Source organism: Mchenga conophoros, linkage group LG14 (genome assembly GCF_057382185.1).
Source record: "Mchenga conophoros isolate Kocher_MC1m ecotype Shallow Benthic linkage group LG14, M_conophoros_male_GT1.1, whole genome shotgun sequence".
NCBI lineage: Eukaryota > Metazoa > Chordata > Actinopteri > Cichliformes > Cichlidae > Mchenga > Mchenga conophoros.
In genome coordinates this window covers 20,882,135-20,900,508 of record NC_140539.1, presented here as the reverse complement: position 1 = coordinate 20,900,508, position 18,374 = coordinate 20,882,135, and the positions used below count along the sequence as shown (strand labels likewise).

The window sequence follows — 18,374 nt, the reverse complement described above, 5'->3', positions numbered from 1 at the left end:
CTTGCTAAATAGGAATTTTTGGCATTAAATTATGAACAGCAATATATTAATTAGAGATATTTTCACTGTAAGCAACTATTGTACACTGTGAAATGCACTATACACAGGTACACACACACACAGGTCTTTATCACCAGCTTCCACATTTATTTATAGTTTTCCCAGGTTATGATATGAACACAGTCTGACAGCTGTCGGTCCCAGCTGATTTCCCTCTCCCTCCGCTCCTCTCCGTCTCACTATAAAAAGGGAAGGAAACCATTATCAGTCCAAATCGCCATCAGCTGTTCTCACCGGCATTTCCAGCACCGCCCCGTTGAGCCCACTGCACCACTCCTCCCCTGCAGCCGCGCCCGGGACCACACCTCCGCCACATACACATATCATTTTAACACTTTTATACACCACTCTGCATTTGGTTATTAGCTATTATTAATCTCTGGCTCTCATTCACAGTGTGTCTTTTGTCTTGTCTTCCTCCCTTCACCCCCAGCTGGTCATGGCAGATGTTTGCCCCTTCTTGACCCTGGTTCTGCCGGAGGTTTCTTCCTCTTTAAAGGGAGTTTTTCCTTCTCCAAAGTTCTTGTTCATAAGGGGTTGTCTGATCGTTTGGGTTTCTCTGTATTATTGTAGCCCTTACCTTACAATACTGTTGCTGAGATTCGGTGCTAAATAAATAAAATTCAATTGAACTGAAATATTACCTTTAATTGTCAAAAGCTTGTTAGAAACTATAAAACACGTCACAGACTTCTGGATGTTAGAAGACAATTAATAATGCTCATGAATGAGACTAAAGGCAAGGAGGTGTGTTTTATAACTAAACATGTTAACAGCACCTCCACATTTATATCACAGTTTATTATATTGCACGTGTATTTCAGTAATAGGCTGTTTATTTCAGTATAGTGGTGTACACGAATTCAAATTTCCGAGGCCACAGGTGGCCACGTGGGCGTTATCCATAACCATAATCTATGTGATATTTCTAAACTATAATTTATCCAAGTACACATCAGTTAACCAAGTCAGTCGGTTCTTTTGCAATGAAAGACATAAACACTCATATCACCGGTTAGTTACCGCAGTGCCGGCTGTTTAATTCACAGGAGCGTATGCAAGTAACCATGGTAACCACGGACTCTGAGCGGCTGGCTCGACGCAGGTCAGACAACTTTTACATATAAGATCTTAAAACAGGACACAGACACTGTAATTGCTGACCTAATATCAAATGTATACGTGGACTGAGTCTGTGTTTGACGTTTGTTTTTATATCTAATCTTTACTCTCAAACCTTTAAACAGCAGCAAGTCTGCTGCTAAGAGAATACAGACTCAAACCGATTGATCATTTCTTTTTAAAGTCATCTGGAAGCGCCACGTTTTCACTCAGTCTTTTATTTACAGCACGATTTAAGTGTTTTAAACGGGGGAATGATGGAGGAATGTGTTGTAAATTAGCATGGTGCCTGGCATTGTCACGGGAGCATGCAGGTATTAATTTGGTGATTTATTAAACGTAGCCTATAAATGTTATTATACTTTATTCTAATCTGCTGCTAATTAGCAGTCTTAATTAGCAAGTCTTACGCTGATGGAAATGCAGATACCACAGAACACACATCATGAATCTGATCTGCGACAAATTAAAGCCATCTCTTTTACAACAGTGTGGTCTCAGACTGGTATATTTTTAAATTCTTTATGCTTTAGATTTTCGAGTCTCTGGAATAGTTGATAGTAATGAGGATAATTTTCTGTAAAAGAATATTGATATGACCTGTGAATTAGAGTCATAGATGACCGTTAGGTTAGTTTGATGCCAACACTTTCATGTCAGCTAGGAAACTCTGGGTTATGACAGTTGTGTACCAGGACCTGAGCTTTGTCGGTGGTATAACAGCTCAAGCGCTTATGAGGGGAACAGGTCTATCACATGCTTTGCTGTGAGTCTGGGCTGGGCAGACATCTCCGAAATCATCGAAGAACTTTTGCAAATAGGCTCTATCATGACAAACCGACCAGATATCTGAAGATTAAACCACTACATTCTCGGCTAAAAAAAATAAATAACAGTGCATTTGGTGAGACAAAAACAGGGTATTTCAAAGTACAGTTTAGTTAGTTTCCATATGCTGGTTGTTGGTGTGGAGAAATGCCCAAAAGAATGGCCACCAGGCCAAAGCAATGGCTTTGACTTGAACAGCGTTAACCCCGCCCCCTGAGTTTGATGGGTGAGGCTGACAGGTAAAACGAATTCATCAAGACAGCCACAGGGTCAGGACTGCCAAAATGAATTAAATAAATACATCATTAAGTAATTAATTAAACGGTTCAATAATTAATTAAAATAAGAAATAAATAAATAATTCATCAAATTTGTCAAAAATTAATTAATCAAATATACAATTAAGCAATTGTTAATTAATGTGTCATTAATTAAATAAAATTTGAAATAAATAAAAAGTATGTATTTAATGTTTTAAATGAAATGAATGGGCATTTTATTAATTATTTAAATATTTCTTTAATTAATTACTTCAAATTTCAATTAATTATCGACATATTTAATTAATTATTTAATGGCGTATTTAATTCATTCATTTCGCCACTCCTGGCCCTCTATATCTACAGAGGGCCTGCAGTGTTTACAAACGCCCTTGCCACTATACGCATGCTCTGACCGGCTGTGATGCAGGGAGTTGAGAGATGATGAGGAGCGGTGCTGCTTCTTTCACTGTACATCACTGATAACATATCCGGCGCCGGTGGGCGGTGCGAAGCCTTGAAGATGCAGGCAGCCTGCGGATGCTGACCAAAGGATGTCAGGCGAGGAACTTCCGCAGGGTACGAGCGTTACTTTTGATATTTTTGGAGAAAACAATCCGCGGCAGCGCGCTGGATGCGTTGGAAGGGAAACTATGAGAACTAAAAGTCTCCTTTGTTAGCCAAGCCTCAGTGAATGAATGCGAGCGAGAATACAGACAACAATAGTTTATTGTTATTCTTCTTAGCAAAACGAGCAGGCCGTGCCTCCCAGCGTTTCGGTTCGAGGTCTTGTGCGCTTTAAGGACACTTCTACAAATTGTGCCCACTAACACATCTACTGAGAGAGACAAAGCAGCAACTGTGAAGCGTAAATACCCGCTGATCTGCTCAAGATCTGCTCAGACGTCTTTAATGGCTTACTGGCGCGTATGACACCCAGAGAGAGGTGATGTGCGATTTGGTGAAAGGTGTCACTTTTGATTAATAACCGAGGCCTTGCTTTTTCTGCAGGAGTTGGCTTTGTTTACAGGGCGGCCAGTAGGCTGAACACGGATCACAGGCCTTAAGTGAACACAGCAGTGCTGCTTCTAGCAGTGCGCATCCAGATCGATCACATTGTTTGTGCCGGTAGATGCTTTTCTCCCTGACGCTCTTCTTGTGGAGGCTCTACCGACATTTCTACATCATGTTCAGCTCTGACCGGCTCACAGTCCCGGATTACGTCAGCCGGCTGCAGAGAGGGAGGAGCGGCTCCGCATGCGACCCCAGGGCCATCTCTCCGGGGATCAATGCCGACGTCCAGGCGGTTTTGGACACGTCACTTCCCGCCCTGCGCTCCGCCATCAGTAGGCTGAAGTCATCCAGGGAAACATCGAATTCAGATGAGACCCGCAGAGCTATCGCGGAGATCTTCCAGCTGGTGGAGGAGGCCTGGGTTTTACCTACCGTGGGTCGTCAAGTGGCCGAGGAGATCTGCAACAGGATCCGGCTGCATGGAGGCCTGGAGCTGCTGCTTCAGCTCCAGCAGTCGCCTGCTGTGGAGATAACTTACGAGTCTGCAAAACTGCTGGAGCAGATTCTGATCTCAGAGAACAGGTATGGTGTAACGGTGTGATGCGGTGCAGGACCGCAGTAGACTGTACTACATTGCAGTCTGTTTTTGTACTTAGACATAAAGTTTAAACACTGCTGCGGGTAGTGCAGTATTTGTGTTTGTGTGTCTCCATATTTGTCTGAGTATTCTAGTAATCACTTAGTAAATGATTATAAAATGTGATCTTTATTTACTGAACCTTTATTTAATGGGGTTAATGTGACTCTTGAGATTATTACTCTCCTTTCCACAAGCAAGCTGGCCAAGACTGGCAGCAGTACAGTTTCAGAAATGAGTGCTCAGCAAAAATACACAAAATAAGTGTAGTACATTTCCAAGTCATCAATTTAAACGTCAGCGTCTGGGGCCAGAACACAGGGGTGGTCAAATATTTGCAGCATGAAGAAGGTGAAGCTCAACACTTGTAGCATAAAGAACAACTTTACTGCTTGGCATCCACGATCCAGATGATTACTCTCCAGATCCAGATGAAGACTACAAGCCGAAACGCGTCAGTCAAGCGATAAAGTTCATTTTTATAGTACAAGTGTTGCTGGAGCGTCTCCATGCAGTTCGAAAGTAGATGAAGCTGTGCCAGACACCTCTGCTCTGTTTCTACAGCCTGAAGTAACTGATCAGTTATATTCACCTGGAATCGTATGAAGTTTTAGTTGAAGGAACTTCCTTGCAGGCATTATACAAATGCATATAACAACTCTGATATGACGAGGGAGCAACAAGTCTCTTTGTTGCCTCAATATACAGACAGCTGCTGAAAGTGAGGTGTAAAAGAGAGTGAGTCATCTATTATAATTCTTAAGCACTTATACTGAGATACTGATTCACAGCCCAGGACTGCAGTGATACGGTTCAGTGGTTTTGAGTTTGCATTTGAGAAGATCATCAGTTCGGTGTCGTCAGGATTTCAAACATGTTGTGCTGTAATGTACTAGCAGCTGATTGCAGCTGAAGGAGAGGCTGGGTCAGAGTATGTGCAGAGCAGTCCATCCACCTTGTTATCATCATTACAGTGAAAGGGTTCTTTCAACTGAACCCCAGGGCACACTTTTAGTTGCATTAACCAAGTTGTAAGTGATTCCCTTCTACCTGCATGTACTGAGATCTGTCTGCTGAATACTTTTAAAACCATGCAGCGTTTCTTATGTACACCTGTCACAGAAATAACATGTAATGTTGCAGTTTGAAACAACAAATTTTACTTAAACAGACGTCAAAAGCTATAATAGACTGAATTCACACTGACGTACACTACCAGTCAAAAGTTTGGACACAACTTCTCATTTTATTGTTTTTTCTTTGTTTTCATGACTATTTACATTGTAGATTCTCACTGAAGGAATCAAAACAATGAATGAATGAACACATATGGAATTATGTAGTAAACAAAAAAGTGTAAAATAACTGAAATCATGCTTTATAGTCTAGATTCTTCAAAATAGCCACCCTTTGCTTTGATTACTGCTTTGCACACTCTTGGCACTCTATTGATGAGCTTCATGAGGTAGTCACCTGAAATGATTTTCCAACAGTTGTGAAGGAGTTCCCAGAGATGCGGAGGATTTGTTGGCACTTTTGCCTTCTGTCTCATCCCTTTTGCTAGTCCATCTCATCCCAAACCATCTCGATTGGGTTTAGGTCAGGTGACTGTGGAGGCCAGGCCATCACTCTCCTTCTTGGTCAAATAGCCCTTACACAGCTTGGAGGTGTGTTTGAGGTCATTGGTCCAACTAAATGCAAACCGGATTGAATGGCATGTCACTACAGGATGCTGTGGAAGCCATGCTGGTTCGAATCCCCAACAGTGTCACCAGCAAAGCACCCCCACGCCATCACACCTCCTCCTCCTTGCTCCATGGTTTGAACCACGCATGTAGAAACCATCTGTTCACCTTTTCTGTGCCGCACAGAGACATGGCAGGTGGAACCAAAAATCTCAAAATTTGGACTCATCATATCAAAGCACAGATTTCCCCTGGTCTATTGTCCATTCATTGTGTTTCTTGCCTCAAACAAATCTCTTCTGCTTGTTGCTTTCCTTAGTAGTGGTTTCTTAGCAGCTATTTGATCGAAAAGGCCTGATTTCTGGCGGAACAGTTGATGTAGAGATGTGTCTGCTACTGGAACTCTGTCTGGAATTTATCTGGACTCTAATCTGAGGTGCTGTTAACTTTTTGAGGCTGGCGATGATGATGAATTTATCCTCAGCAGCAGAGGTGACTCTTGTTCTTCCTTTCCTTCATGTGAGCCAGTTTCGTTGTAGTGCTTGATGGTTTTTGCGACTGTACTTTGGGACACATTCAAAATTTTAGCAATTTTTCAGACTGGCTGACATTCAGTTCTTTAAACAATGAGAGACTGTCGTTTCTCTTTAGTTAACCAATTGGTTCATGCCATAATATAAATTCTAACAGTTGTCAAATATGGGTGTTAGCTGTGTAAATAAACTCTGATCAATTTTTCTGTTAATTAGTGATAAAGAATGTGGGATGGTGGGTATGAACTTCAATTTCTTGGCTGCTGAAGTGCTGTCACTCAGTCTCCCAGACCGTATGAAGTCTGTATTTAGTGTTTGTTACCATCTTCCAAATTTGTCTACAGGGATTACGTGGCTCGCATAGGTCTGGGGGTCATCCTCAACCTGACTCGTCAGCAGGAAGATGCTCAGCTGGCTCGGAGCGTCTCGGGCATCCTCGAGCACATGTTCAAACACACCGAGGAGACGTCTATCCACCTCATCACCAACGGCGCCCTGGACACCCTCCTCTTCTGGTGCCGAGGTACGGACCCCACTGTTCTGCGTCACTGTGCCGTGGCACTGGCTAACTGTGCGATGTATGGAGGCCACTGCTGCCAGCGCTGGATGATCGAGAAACGGGCAGCTGAGTGGCTCTTCCCACTGGCCTTTTCCAAAGAGGATGAACTCATTCGTTTCTATGCCTGCTTGGCTGTAACTGTGTTAGCTGCAAACAGAGAAATTGAGAAAGAGGTGGTGAAATCAGGGACCTTGGAGCTAGTGGAGCCATTCATCGCATCTCTGGATCCAGAGGACTTTGCCCGCAGTTTACTGGACAGTGCAGACAGCATGCAGGGAAGGACCGCATCTGACCTGCAGCAACTTTTGCCGTTACTGGATGGCACGAGAGTGGAGGGAAAGTGCATTGCAGCCTTTTACCTGTGTGTTGAGGCCAGCATCAAGTCCCGTCAGCGCAACACAAAGGTAAAACTGTCTCTCTTATTTAATGAGTTGGAAAGACATCAGATGCATAAAATAATAAATAATACTTCCAGTGGCTGACACATAGTATTTATTTTTTAGATTAATGAAGTGCATGGATTTTATAGATATTTGAATCAAAACTGATTATAAATTAATAAAATAAATTAACAATTCAACATATTCATTAAAACATTACTTAACAAATATTACTAACATCTAAATCCTCTACAGAGTTATTGTATCAAGGTCCCAAAATGTCTCAGACACAGCACCACTCAAGCCAAAGGGAAGATCCCAGCACTGCTCACCTGGGTGTATTTATAGCCCTCAGAAAAGCTTTAGAACATTTATGCAAGAAGAAACAAGACCTGAAGATCAGGATTAAACAAATGAAAGAGGAAAAATGCAACAAATTACAGAAATGTTGAAAGAAAATGAAGAGCAGAGAAAATGCAAGTTCCAAGACATGGAGAAAAAATGAAGGCCTGAAGTGATGTTCGACGAAGTTCTGAGAAGGAGCAGAAGGAGCTTTTATGGAAGCAGCACATGAAGAGATGCAATCCAAGCTCCAAGCCACAGAGAAAGATAGACAAAGCACTGAGAAGAAATGCACCATTGCTGAACGAGAAGGAACAAAAGGAAGCAGTATACCAACAAATCGTGTGCAAGCTTCAAGTATCGGAGAAAAACAATGAAGATTTGCGTGTAATGTTTGAGGAGGACAAATCTCAGAAAGACATGAAGTCTTTACTTCAAGAACTACAGCAGAGACATGAGGCCTTACAAACAATCCATTAAAAAAAGAAGAACAAAAAAGGACGTGGAAGAGGAAAACAAAGAACTGCGAGAAAAACGTGAACAAAAGCAGGAAACCTTAGAAGAACTGGAGAGAAGGTGTAAGAAGGTGTAAGTGCAGCATGAAGAACTTTTCAGAGAGAAGACAGACCTCATAAAACAGAACAAAGATCTGCAGGAAGTGTGCCTGAAAAAGCAGAGAAAGCAGTTTAGGTTTTTCCACAAGAAGGGCTCTGCTGCTTCTTCAGTTCAGCCTGGACAAGAGTAGCCTCATCTTCCTCCTACAGAGGCAAAACCTGCAAACAAATTCAGTGTGCTTCAGGGTCTTATGCAATTTTAATGTTGTTAAGAAACATTACTGATTGAAATCACCATTTAGCAGTACTTAAGAAAAGCTGAATAACTGATCTTTATTTAGCATGACTCCTTGTATTTAGCATGACTCGACAGGTATAAGTTGGATAACAGTTCAAAACAACCTCACCTTAATTGGAAAGTAAAATTTGAGAAAATTCTCACGTTAATTATTTGCCTTTATTTTATGAAGAGATGTATGTTTTAGCGTTGACTGATTCTTTTAAGCCTTGTTGTTGTGGCAGGTGGCTATTTCACTTAAAATTGAAATATATTGTGGCTGATCCCCAATTTCTCCTTCCTTTTCAGATATTTCAAGAGATTGGTGCTGTGCAGAGCCTCAAAAGAATCGTCATGTACTCCAGCAATGCCACAGTCTGTGCCCTCGCTAAGCGGGCGCTGAGCATGATGGGAGAGGAAGTACCGAAACGAATCCTGTCAAGCGTGCCCAACTGGAAAACCTGTGAGGTGCAGACGTGGCTGCAGCAGATCGGCTTCAGCGCTTGCTGTGATCGTTTTCAGGTGAGCGACACATTATTCCTACAGAAAGATGAAATATCTATCCACACGTTCATCTCACAGCTCAGTTTAACAGCTGAACTGACATGGATGTGGTTTGGGTCTTAGGAGTGGTTTAGTGGAGAGAACGTTTTTAGGGTCAGTTTTGCCTTTTGCACCGAAGAATATCATTGGACTGCCAATTAGACTGCCCCCCACCTTGTACATTTTTAAAGTAAGGCTTAAAACTCATTTTCATTTCTTGGCTTTTATCCTAGAGTGAAAATTGTAGGTATTTAGGTACTTTATTGCCTCTAGTATATTTGTGATTCTTCAGATATACTTACAGATATACACTAATTGAGGTGTGTGGGCAATGGTGTGTGCGTGTGGTGTATCTTTTATTATGTTGTGTAACCCTCATTTTCACGTACAGTGTGCTGGCCGACTTTGTTGTTGTAAACATGCTTTATAAATAAAATCAGACTAAACTGGCCTGATGTGTTTGGTGATGTTATTACGTAGGAACTCCAGGTGGATGGAGACCTTCTTCTGAACATCACAGATGAAGATTTGAGCTGTGATTTGAGCATGACTACCAACCTTACTCGCAAGAGGCAAGTGGTGAATAATATTTGAACCCGCGTTTATTTGTCTTGAAAAAAAAACAAACCCTCTAATTTGTCTGATCATCCAGGTTTTTGAGAGACTTGCGTGTGCTGAAGACTTACGCCAATTACTCCACATGTGACCCCAACAACATGGCCGACTGGTTAAGCGAGGTGGACCCCCGTTTTCGTCAGTACACCTACGGCCTAGTCCAGTCAGGCGTGGACCGTCACAACATCCAGAGCCTGACCGATAAGCAGCTCCAGCACGACTGCCACATTGAGAACGGCGTCCACAGAGCAAAGATACTGTCTGCCAGCCGCGGGCCCTTAAAACTGAGCCACACCGATGCACAGCCTTCAGGGCCTGACGTCTTCATCAGCTACAGACGAACCACGGGCTCACAGCTGGCCAGGTTAGAACTGGAGAAGATTTTGTGCAGAAGGTCATTTAGGATGAAGAGTGAGATCAGATAAGGTTAAAATTAAATCCTGCTCATCTTGTTTTGCTCCCAGCCTATTGAAGGTGCACCTGCAGGTTCGAGGATACAGCGTCTTCATAGATGTGGAGAAGCTGGAGGCTGGTAAATTTGAGGACAAACTCATTCAGAGTGTGCAGAGAGCACGTAACTTCATCCTGGTCCTGTCTGCCAGTGCACTCGACAAGTGTATGGGAGACACAGCCATGAAGGACTGGGTGCATAAGGTCAGTTTTCCATTTCCTGCACACGATGGTTGAAATGTCAGGGCTAATTATGTCTAATTTCTGCTGAAAAATGTCAGATCACTGCACCTCGAACTCTTCTCGAGATGTTCCACAGTAGTTCTGTTCATGAGGCAATTGGATTACATCAGATCAGATTTGTGAGCTTGCATTTAAAGTTTGTTCTGTGGAGTCATTTTTGGAGTGTTTTTGTATTTTCAGTGGAACACAACTCTCTTAAAACTCATGAATAGGTTTATAGTTCCATTTACACCCACTTAAATTCATGATGGCGGGTTTTAATAAAATATCATGACTAAAAACTGAATTAACGGAAATCCCACTCTGCCTAATATTATGCCATTAAATACCTCTGATTCAACAGGACATGGGACCCTTGGAGGGGTCCTGTGGTGTCTGCTCCCTGTGATTTGTGGGGTTGGACTTGCTCTAGGACATCCTATCCTTGGTTAGAGGTTAACCAAGCGTACATAGAGGTTCATAATAACATGGTTAGGATGTATGTTATTATGAGAACGCATGATTCTTGTGTCGGGCTCTTTGCCGTGTTGCTCACACTGTTCCTGAGCAGTGTTTGTGTTGTGGTAGGCAGTTTTACCCTTATGAGGGAAGCTGCTGCCATTGGGGAGTGAAATTCAGATAGATTATCTCCAATTCATTTGTTTCATCTTGCAGGAGATCGTCACGGCCCTGGCTGGTAAGAAGAACATAGTTCCTGTCACAGATAACTTTGCATGGCCTGACCCCATGTCCCTGCCAGAAGACATGAGAGCCATTCTCAACTTCAACGGCATCAAGTGAGTCCCTGCATACTGTGCTCCGATTGGACAGTGGACACAGTCCTGTTGTGATGTGCGGGGAAACTGTTTTCCCACCAGGTCTAAACCACAGCTGTTTGTTCCATTTGTACTGCATTTATTACAATCTCCCAATAGCACTCATATTTCTCTCATTAATATTTCAGTCACTTTAGTGCAGATGTGTAAAAATTCCAATTAGAGGGAACTGTTTTCCCTGAATCGACATCATCTAATGCCTGCTGACGTCTCTTCACATAGGTGGTCCCACGAATATCAGGAGGCTACGATCGAGAAGATCCTGCGCTTTCTGAAAGGACCCCAAGACCAAGTCGACCGCTCAGACGGCTCCAAAGAGCAGAAGAAATAAACTGAGATAAACACAGTCCGATTTCAGCTATAATAACTATCCATGATGCCAAAATTCCACATAACCTACAGTGAATAGTCTGGCAGCTTTCCCTGCTCTGACCTAATGCATGTGAAATGAATCCGGATGTTTAGATTACTTGCTGACCGGAATACCTGATATGCACACACTTAATTATTAACAATAAATAGAACTGATAAGGGGATTGTATATAAAAACTCTAAGCCTTTAATGTTAGTCAGTGCTGTATATGTGTAATCAGGTACAGTAAGCGCCTTCTGTATCTCAGGAAAATAACTGTGATAGACCAGCTGACATGGACACCCAGCAACATTATCACTGCTAACACATCAGTGTTCATCAAAGCTCCTCTATATGCAGTCGTCGTTTTTTTTAACCTGTGTACATCAAATGGACCAAAGCAGGTCTCTGACTTTACCAACATTTCTCCCGTTTTCATGTTTGTGTTGTGATAAAAGAAATCTTCCTCGGCAGACTTGATGATTTGTTTAGGATGAGTGACTACTGTGAGTTTAATCTAAGCCCCAAATTTAACCATAAACAAGTGAAATATGTGTAGCGGGAATAACTCCATGTAGCGTTAAACATACTGTTCTGTAATAAAAGTGGGTAAAAAGTACCTCAATATCTGTTCTGTTTTACGGTGTAATTGTGAATTACCACACTGTGTAATCCATTATTACTGCTGACATAAGACTTACTTCACCACAGTCTGTCCAATAGTTATATGTCTGCTTTTGAACTGAAAATGTATCATCCATCCATCTTCTGCTTATCCAGTCAGGGTTTTGGGAGTGGGTGGGCTGTTTCACCCAGCTGTCACAGGGTGAGAGGTACACCCTGGACAGGTGGCCAGGCTATCACAGGTCTGACACACAGAGACAGATGATCATACCTACAGCCAGTTTAGAATGACCCATTAACCTAACCCCATGCGTGCCTTTGGACTGTGGGAGGAAGCTATAGTACCGGAGGGAATCCCCACAGACACTGGAGAACAGAGAGGCCCCAAACAGCCGGTGGATTCAAACCCAGGACAATCTTGCTGTGAGGCAACAGTGCTAACCACCACACCACTGTACTGCCCCAAAGTGTATCCTTGTTCAGAAAATAAATAAATAATTAAACACAGCAATCTGACACACCTGTCCTGTATTCATGAAGCATAAATGTACACCTGTAAAAACCAACAAAAGCAGTCATCCAGATGTGTTAATCAAGTTTATTAAATAAAATTGTGTAACTCGATTAACAAGATTTTTGGGGTTTGAAATCATTAAATTATCACACTTTATATTATAACAGATCACTCTGTTGACAGAACTGGAAGTGCAAAACCATAATTTAATTGCATTTTGTAATTTTAGAAAAAACATAAAATGTTAAAAGTTAAAACACAAACATCACTTATTTTATCACTTAAAAAATGTACTCTAAAATGTATTCAGATTGCTAAATATTGGAAATTATAGAAGAACAGACAGGTTTCTCAGACAGTTGTAGCACACTGTATGTTTTCTAAGGATGGCTTTGGTCACATGATCACGCGAATCTTGCTAATCAGTTAATGGTAGGTCAGTGGAAACTTCACTCAGCCAAGTAACTTCCCTTTGTGCATTTAAAGCTGATTCGACAGCTCCTGTTCCTTCATTGTGCAACTAGGACGTGACACTGTGTGCACGGCTTCTGCATTACTTCACAGATCAGCGTGTAATGCAGAAGCAGTCATTTAGATAAAAATGATTAACATTCATACAATGGAAAACATTCCTGATTGATTCTACATATGGCTTAAATCAGTGACACCTGGAGATATACAACAATTACATACATTCACGGTTTTAACTAACAGGAGTTAGTTAACAGGAGTGTGTGTGGTCTTCTGCTGCTGTAGCACATCCGCTTCAAGGTTCCACTTATTATGCACGAGGTACCGCCATGTGATCAGCTGATCAGATATTTGTATTAGTGAGCACTTGGACAAAATCAGAAAGCAGCAATTTACAAAATAACTTCTTTGTTTTTGTTGACGCGTTACATAGAATCTGTGACGACACTGCAGTGTCATGATCTCCGGTGCTCTACAATAGCTCATGATATTAAAAAATTACATCAAATTTTAATTATAAAGACACATTTTTGGGTTTGGCAGAACTGTCAGTCAGGATGTCGTTTCTTCATCGCTTACTTATTCTTTCTGGTGTAACAAGATGGAAATATCCCATCCCTGGGTGAGCGAATAAAACTGCAGACACAACGGATGCCTCTGCTCACCTTTCAGACTAACACCAGGATGAACCTGCACTCTCTTTTGTGATCCTGCCCTCCACCTCTCTGCAGGTCAGGACACTGTGGCATCTCTCCGGTCTCTCCTTTGTTCCAAACACTGCAGAGTCCTAGAAATACAGACATGAAGATGGTCAGTAATGACATTTGTCTGGTTGTTTACAGCCCATAAGACTAAAGCCAGTCACACAGGCATGAACAGACTCACCCTATTATTCCAGCTGGGATGAAGAGGATGATAGCAGCAAAGAGGAAAGGGAATCCCTTCATGAAGTGCAGGGTTGCTGGGTAGAGGGAGTTGAAAACGCCACTGCCCACCAGATAACACAAGCTCTCCACACAGGCAACAGATGCAAACAGGGCACCTAAGAAAAAGCACACACACACCCAGTAACACAATTACACATACAACCTGCAGAGCACAAGCTGTCCCGCGTGACAAGGGAACATGTGCTTCAACTGTGCTGCTGATCTAATTAGTTCACTGGCTCCACCACTGCACAGCTGACACACTGAGCTCTCTCTCTCACACAATCCGCACAACTTTGGTTTTAAATGTGTAACACTTGTACACGATCACGGGCTGACCCTGCTCTGACGGCTCCACCAACTTGGACAGCTTGGACCTCAGCACAGGTGTCGATGTCATGAAGAGCAAACACAGACCATAACCTGGGGAGAAAAAAACCCAAAACCAAAACAGATTTTTATGTTTATATGCGTGTAATTGTTTAATATCCATGAAATAATCCAGAGCGGGTGAATAAACTGTGTTAATTATTTCTAGAGGTTACAATCAGAGACAGTTTATTGTAGCCTTGTACTCAGGGCTGACAACCCTGAGTACAAGGCTACAATCAGTGGCCTTTTGTTCACTGACGTGTCATTATGTTTAAAATTTGCTTTAAAAATAACAATAACATGGGGTAAAAGGATTTGAAAAGCACAAATACAGGAAGATAATCAAAGTAACAAGCAGACATTCATCCATTCACTTATCCTTGAAAAGGTCTAAAGGGAGGCTGGAGCTTATCCCAACTAACATAGGGCGACATGCAGGGTGCACCCTGGACAGGTTCCCAGCCTAAGATAGGGAGATAGACAGCCATTCACACCTATGGGCAATTTAGATTCACCAATTAACCCAACTGCATGTCTTTGGACTGTGGGAGGAAGCCAGAGCACCGGCGAGTACCCATACAGACACGGGGAGAACATGCAAACTGCAAACTCCACACAGAAAGCCCCCGGCCAGGTAGCCAAGTTGAACTTCTTGCTGTGAAGCAACAGTGCTAACCACTGTGCCACCATGCTGCAGTGACATTTAACTCCAAATTAAATTGACACCAATATATATTGTAAGTCTTAACACAGACAAGACTTTTTCTTGGGCAGAGGCCGCATTCCATTACACATAATAGAAGAGAGAAAACACCTAATCATGGTAAAGTACTACAATAGTAAAAGTCATCTTCACTTAATTTATCCTACCTCACATTTTTCCTCACATAGTACATTCAGATTGACTTTTTACAATCGGTTTATAAACCATCTGGAGGTTATGAATGTGCTCCGACACCTCTCACCTGTAAACATGAGCTGAGTGCTGTTAGCCACAGAAAAGACCACCAGACCAACAATGTTGGAGGCAAGACCCACAAGAGCCACCCAGGAGTCCTCCATGCAGCGCTGCATGATCTTTATCCCCGCCAGACTGCTCAGGTAGCCCAGGTGGTGAGCTGCTGATCCGTAGCCAATAAAGTCTGGGCCCCAGCACAGAGGCGAGCTCAGCTCGTACAACACGTACAGTTCTCTGGAGCCAAAGTGAACAGTCACCACCAGAAAGAAGCACAGCGTGTAAAGCCACAGCTTGCATCTGTGAAATTGTCCTCCAGCCTCACTGCTGCTGCCTCCTGATGAGTAGAGGTGCCAGACAGCTTTATGGTGTCGAGTAGTGAGGAGCTTAGCACTCGGGTCTGGCACCACAGACTCACGGACAAAGAGGAAGGCATACAGAGCTGACACCAAGTTGGTGGCCAGCACGAGCCAGAACGGGTTGATGTAACTAAACAAAGCACAGAAATAGAGAGGTAAAGCTTATATGGTTGATTTAGATATATATTAGAGCAGTGTGAACAAACCTTTTAACACACATTCCTTACCCTTGAGCCCGCCGCCACTGTCCTCCAATGATGCTGGCTAGCATCCCTGACAGGCCCAGACACGCCTCTAGGATTGCCACCCTGAAGGTGCGAGAGCGCCTGTCACTGATATCTGCCACATAGGCAAAGCAGCCTGCCAGGACGGCATTAAAATCACCCGACAGGCCGCTAAGCAGCCGTCCCACTAGAAAGTAGACCACGGGCAGCTTGAGATACATCACCACAAGGTACACGATCGTCTGCAGGGCCAGGCCAAGGTTAGGGAGGATGAGGACTCGTCTGCGACCAGCGAGGTCACTCCAAGAGCCCAGGAGAGGCACAACCAAGAGCCCGACAGAAAAGCCCCCCAGACTGATGTACAGGTTCCAGTGTGCTGTCAAGGTTTCCACCTCCTGAAAAAGACACATTTAACAACAATCAATCTCAGTGATCAGCGAAGAGGTGGAGAAGATTTTTTAATAGATGCTGTGTTTCTACTTTTTGTTTCTTAGCTGCATCCCAGGTGTAACTCTGTCTGTGCACCAGCGTAATTAGACCCATACATCATTGCGTCTGATCTGCCCAAACACTAGTTTTGCTTCACCTTTTTTAGCAGAGCGTGTAGATTGTATTCCTTTTTCCCATTTTCAGCATGTGACTGCTGTTCCTCATTGCTGAACTGCTTGTAGGTTCAAGGCTTAAGACTCCTTTTTTCCTTAAATGACTACACATGCAGCCATTCAGGTGCTGATGATCAATTTACTTAGAAAAAAAAGCCTTTAAAACACATCTGCATGTCTTTATGTGTGTATTAGTTTGTGCATTGCTTTTGTTTTCTCCAAATTGTAAGCACTTGACAGGAGGTCTTGCATATCTTTAAAGGGCTTGCGTGATAAAAAATGGCCCTTTTGGTGATGCTTATAACTATATGAGCGTGCTTTACTTGTTAGAACAGGTAAAAAAAATATGATACAGGAATGGCTTATTTTTAGGACTGCTTTGCATGCAGTTTCTTCAATAAGTGTTTTCATTTTGTTGTTTGTTAAGGGTAACTATGTAACCTGAAGAAATCAACAAAGTGGGATGGCCTCTCCTACTGAACCAGTTAGTTTAACTGTAAATCTAGCATGTTAGCATTACTTTGTGTCTCACTTGTGATGAATAATAAATAATGCTGCAGGTCTGCTGGCTGTTCAACAGAATATTGGATTAGTGAGTCATGATATGAGATGAGAGTCAAAGTCAGATTTATTGTCCATTCTGCAATATGTCCCGGGTATACACAGGATTGAAATGCCGTGTTTCCCTGACCCATGGTGTGCAGCGAAATTAAATAAATATAATAAATTAAGTGAGAAGTTTTTCAGCTTTTTAATATACAAGATATTAAGTATAAATGTTTTTAAAGCCTGCATAAATATTCCAAGTAGCAAAAAAAATGAGGGTAAACAGGGTACCACAGTCCTTCTGTGGACTAAATCACACATTTCTCCGTGGTCTTTGTCAGGTTACTTCGTTAGTGCTTGTAAGCTGTGGTGCTACTTGGGACTAGTCTAAACCTATTGGGGGTGGGCATATTGTTTTATGCATGGCTTCATTAATAAAATCAATCAACAGTGTTATAGTGTCTACAACCCCTTTAAGTTTTCCGCCATTATAGAGCCTGAAGAAAAGGGTTAAAATACATTGAATTTTTAAGGTTATAAACATGTAACGTAATATTAATGAAAGATGTTTTTGTGCTTTTCCTGTTATAAAAATACTTCACAATGTATTAAACTCACGTTGAAAAGCCTTTATTTGTAACGGCATACATGGTTTTTAAATTAAAGGGTAATTCAAATGCTTTTCCCACGCAGAAAAGACATGGACAGCAGCAGCAGTACATTTCAGGGTGACCGGACTACCTTCTGAAGCGGGTCGGGGGGCGCTGAGCTGTTGCCGCACTCCGACCTCTTGGAGCCGTTGTAGCCGAGGTCTTCGCTTATGCGGTCCCACAGGTACTGGGTCGACAGAGGTGCCTGCAGGGCCAGGGAGAACATGGACAGGAACAACACCGGCTCCACAGACACCGGCAGCGAGCATGTAACAGGCGGTCGTACGACGTCGGTGGACGGTACACCAGGCTCCTCTTTGTTTACGTCGAGCTGTGGTTCCTCCGCTGTGTCACTGAGGACATCTCCGTGTAGGATCGCCGCAGTGTCCTGCTCGTCCATGTTGGATCCACTCAACTGTAAACATTAAGTGTGTTGACTAGTTTAAGCTGCCTGTTAACGGAGTATACAGTGAAAACGAGAGCGTGTGCGGCTGGCTAACAACGGTTACGCTAATGAGAGTGAAAGTAACTTTACTGCCAGCTCAGCCAAAATCAATGAAACAATAACATGAACCGTAAAAGCGCGGGCTTTGCGGCCTCTGCTGGACGAAGAGGTGAACTACATTCCGAAATGATAACTGCGGTGGGTCACGAGTGCCAAAATGAATTAACGAACTATTTCTTTAAATAATTAATTTACCCCCCCCCCCCCCCCCATAACAAACACAGCTCTCATATTTAGTAGGGGTGCAACGATACACAAAATTCACGTTTCGGTTCGATACTTTGGTGTCACGGTTCGATATTTTTTCGATACAAAAAAATATTCATGCCTTTTTAATTTGTCATTTATTAAAATTAT

General features: G+C 42.6%; 2 protein-coding genes across 3 annotated transcripts; one reads left to right on the top strand and one right to left on the bottom strand.

The window, feature by feature from the left end:
• The first annotated feature begins 1,038 nt into the window (after positions 1 to 1,038).
• sarm1 (sterile alpha and TIR motif containing 1) lies at positions 1,039 to 12,378 on the top strand. The gene is made up of 9 exons (XM_085243304.1): positions 1,039 to 1,165; positions 3,282 to 3,866; positions 6,484 to 7,102; positions 8,561 to 8,773; positions 9,275 to 9,366; positions 9,447 to 9,773; positions 9,874 to 10,063; positions 10,757 to 10,878; positions 11,140 to 12,378. The coding sequence occupies exons 2-9, from the start codon at positions 3,403 to 3,405 to the stop codon at positions 11,246 to 11,248; spliced, it is 2,136 nt and encodes a 711-aa protein (XP_085099430.1). The 5' UTR covers positions 1,039 to 1,165; positions 3,282 to 3,402; the 3' UTR covers positions 11,249 to 12,378.
• Positions 12,379 to 12,469: 91 nt separating this feature from the next.
• slc46a1 (solute carrier family 46 member 1) lies at positions 12,470 to 17,912 on the bottom strand. 2 transcript variants are annotated; one of them, XM_085243305.1, is made up of 6 exons: positions 17,604 to 17,912; positions 15,718 to 16,109; positions 15,142 to 15,620; positions 14,144 to 14,227; positions 13,764 to 13,920; positions 12,470 to 13,665 (listed from the first exon to the last, which is right to left on the bottom strand). In XM_085243305.1, exons 1-6 carry the CDS (start codon positions 17,910 to 17,912, stop codon positions 13,611 to 13,613), a joined length of 1,476 nt encoding a protein of 491 aa, XP_085099431.1. In that variant the 3' UTR covers positions 12,470 to 13,610. The 2 variants fall into 2 exon arrangements, with proteins under 2 accessions (XP_085099431.1, XP_085099432.1); XM_085243306.1 differs by lacking the exon at positions 14,144 to 14,227.
• Positions 17,913 to 18,374: the final 462 nt, after the last annotated feature.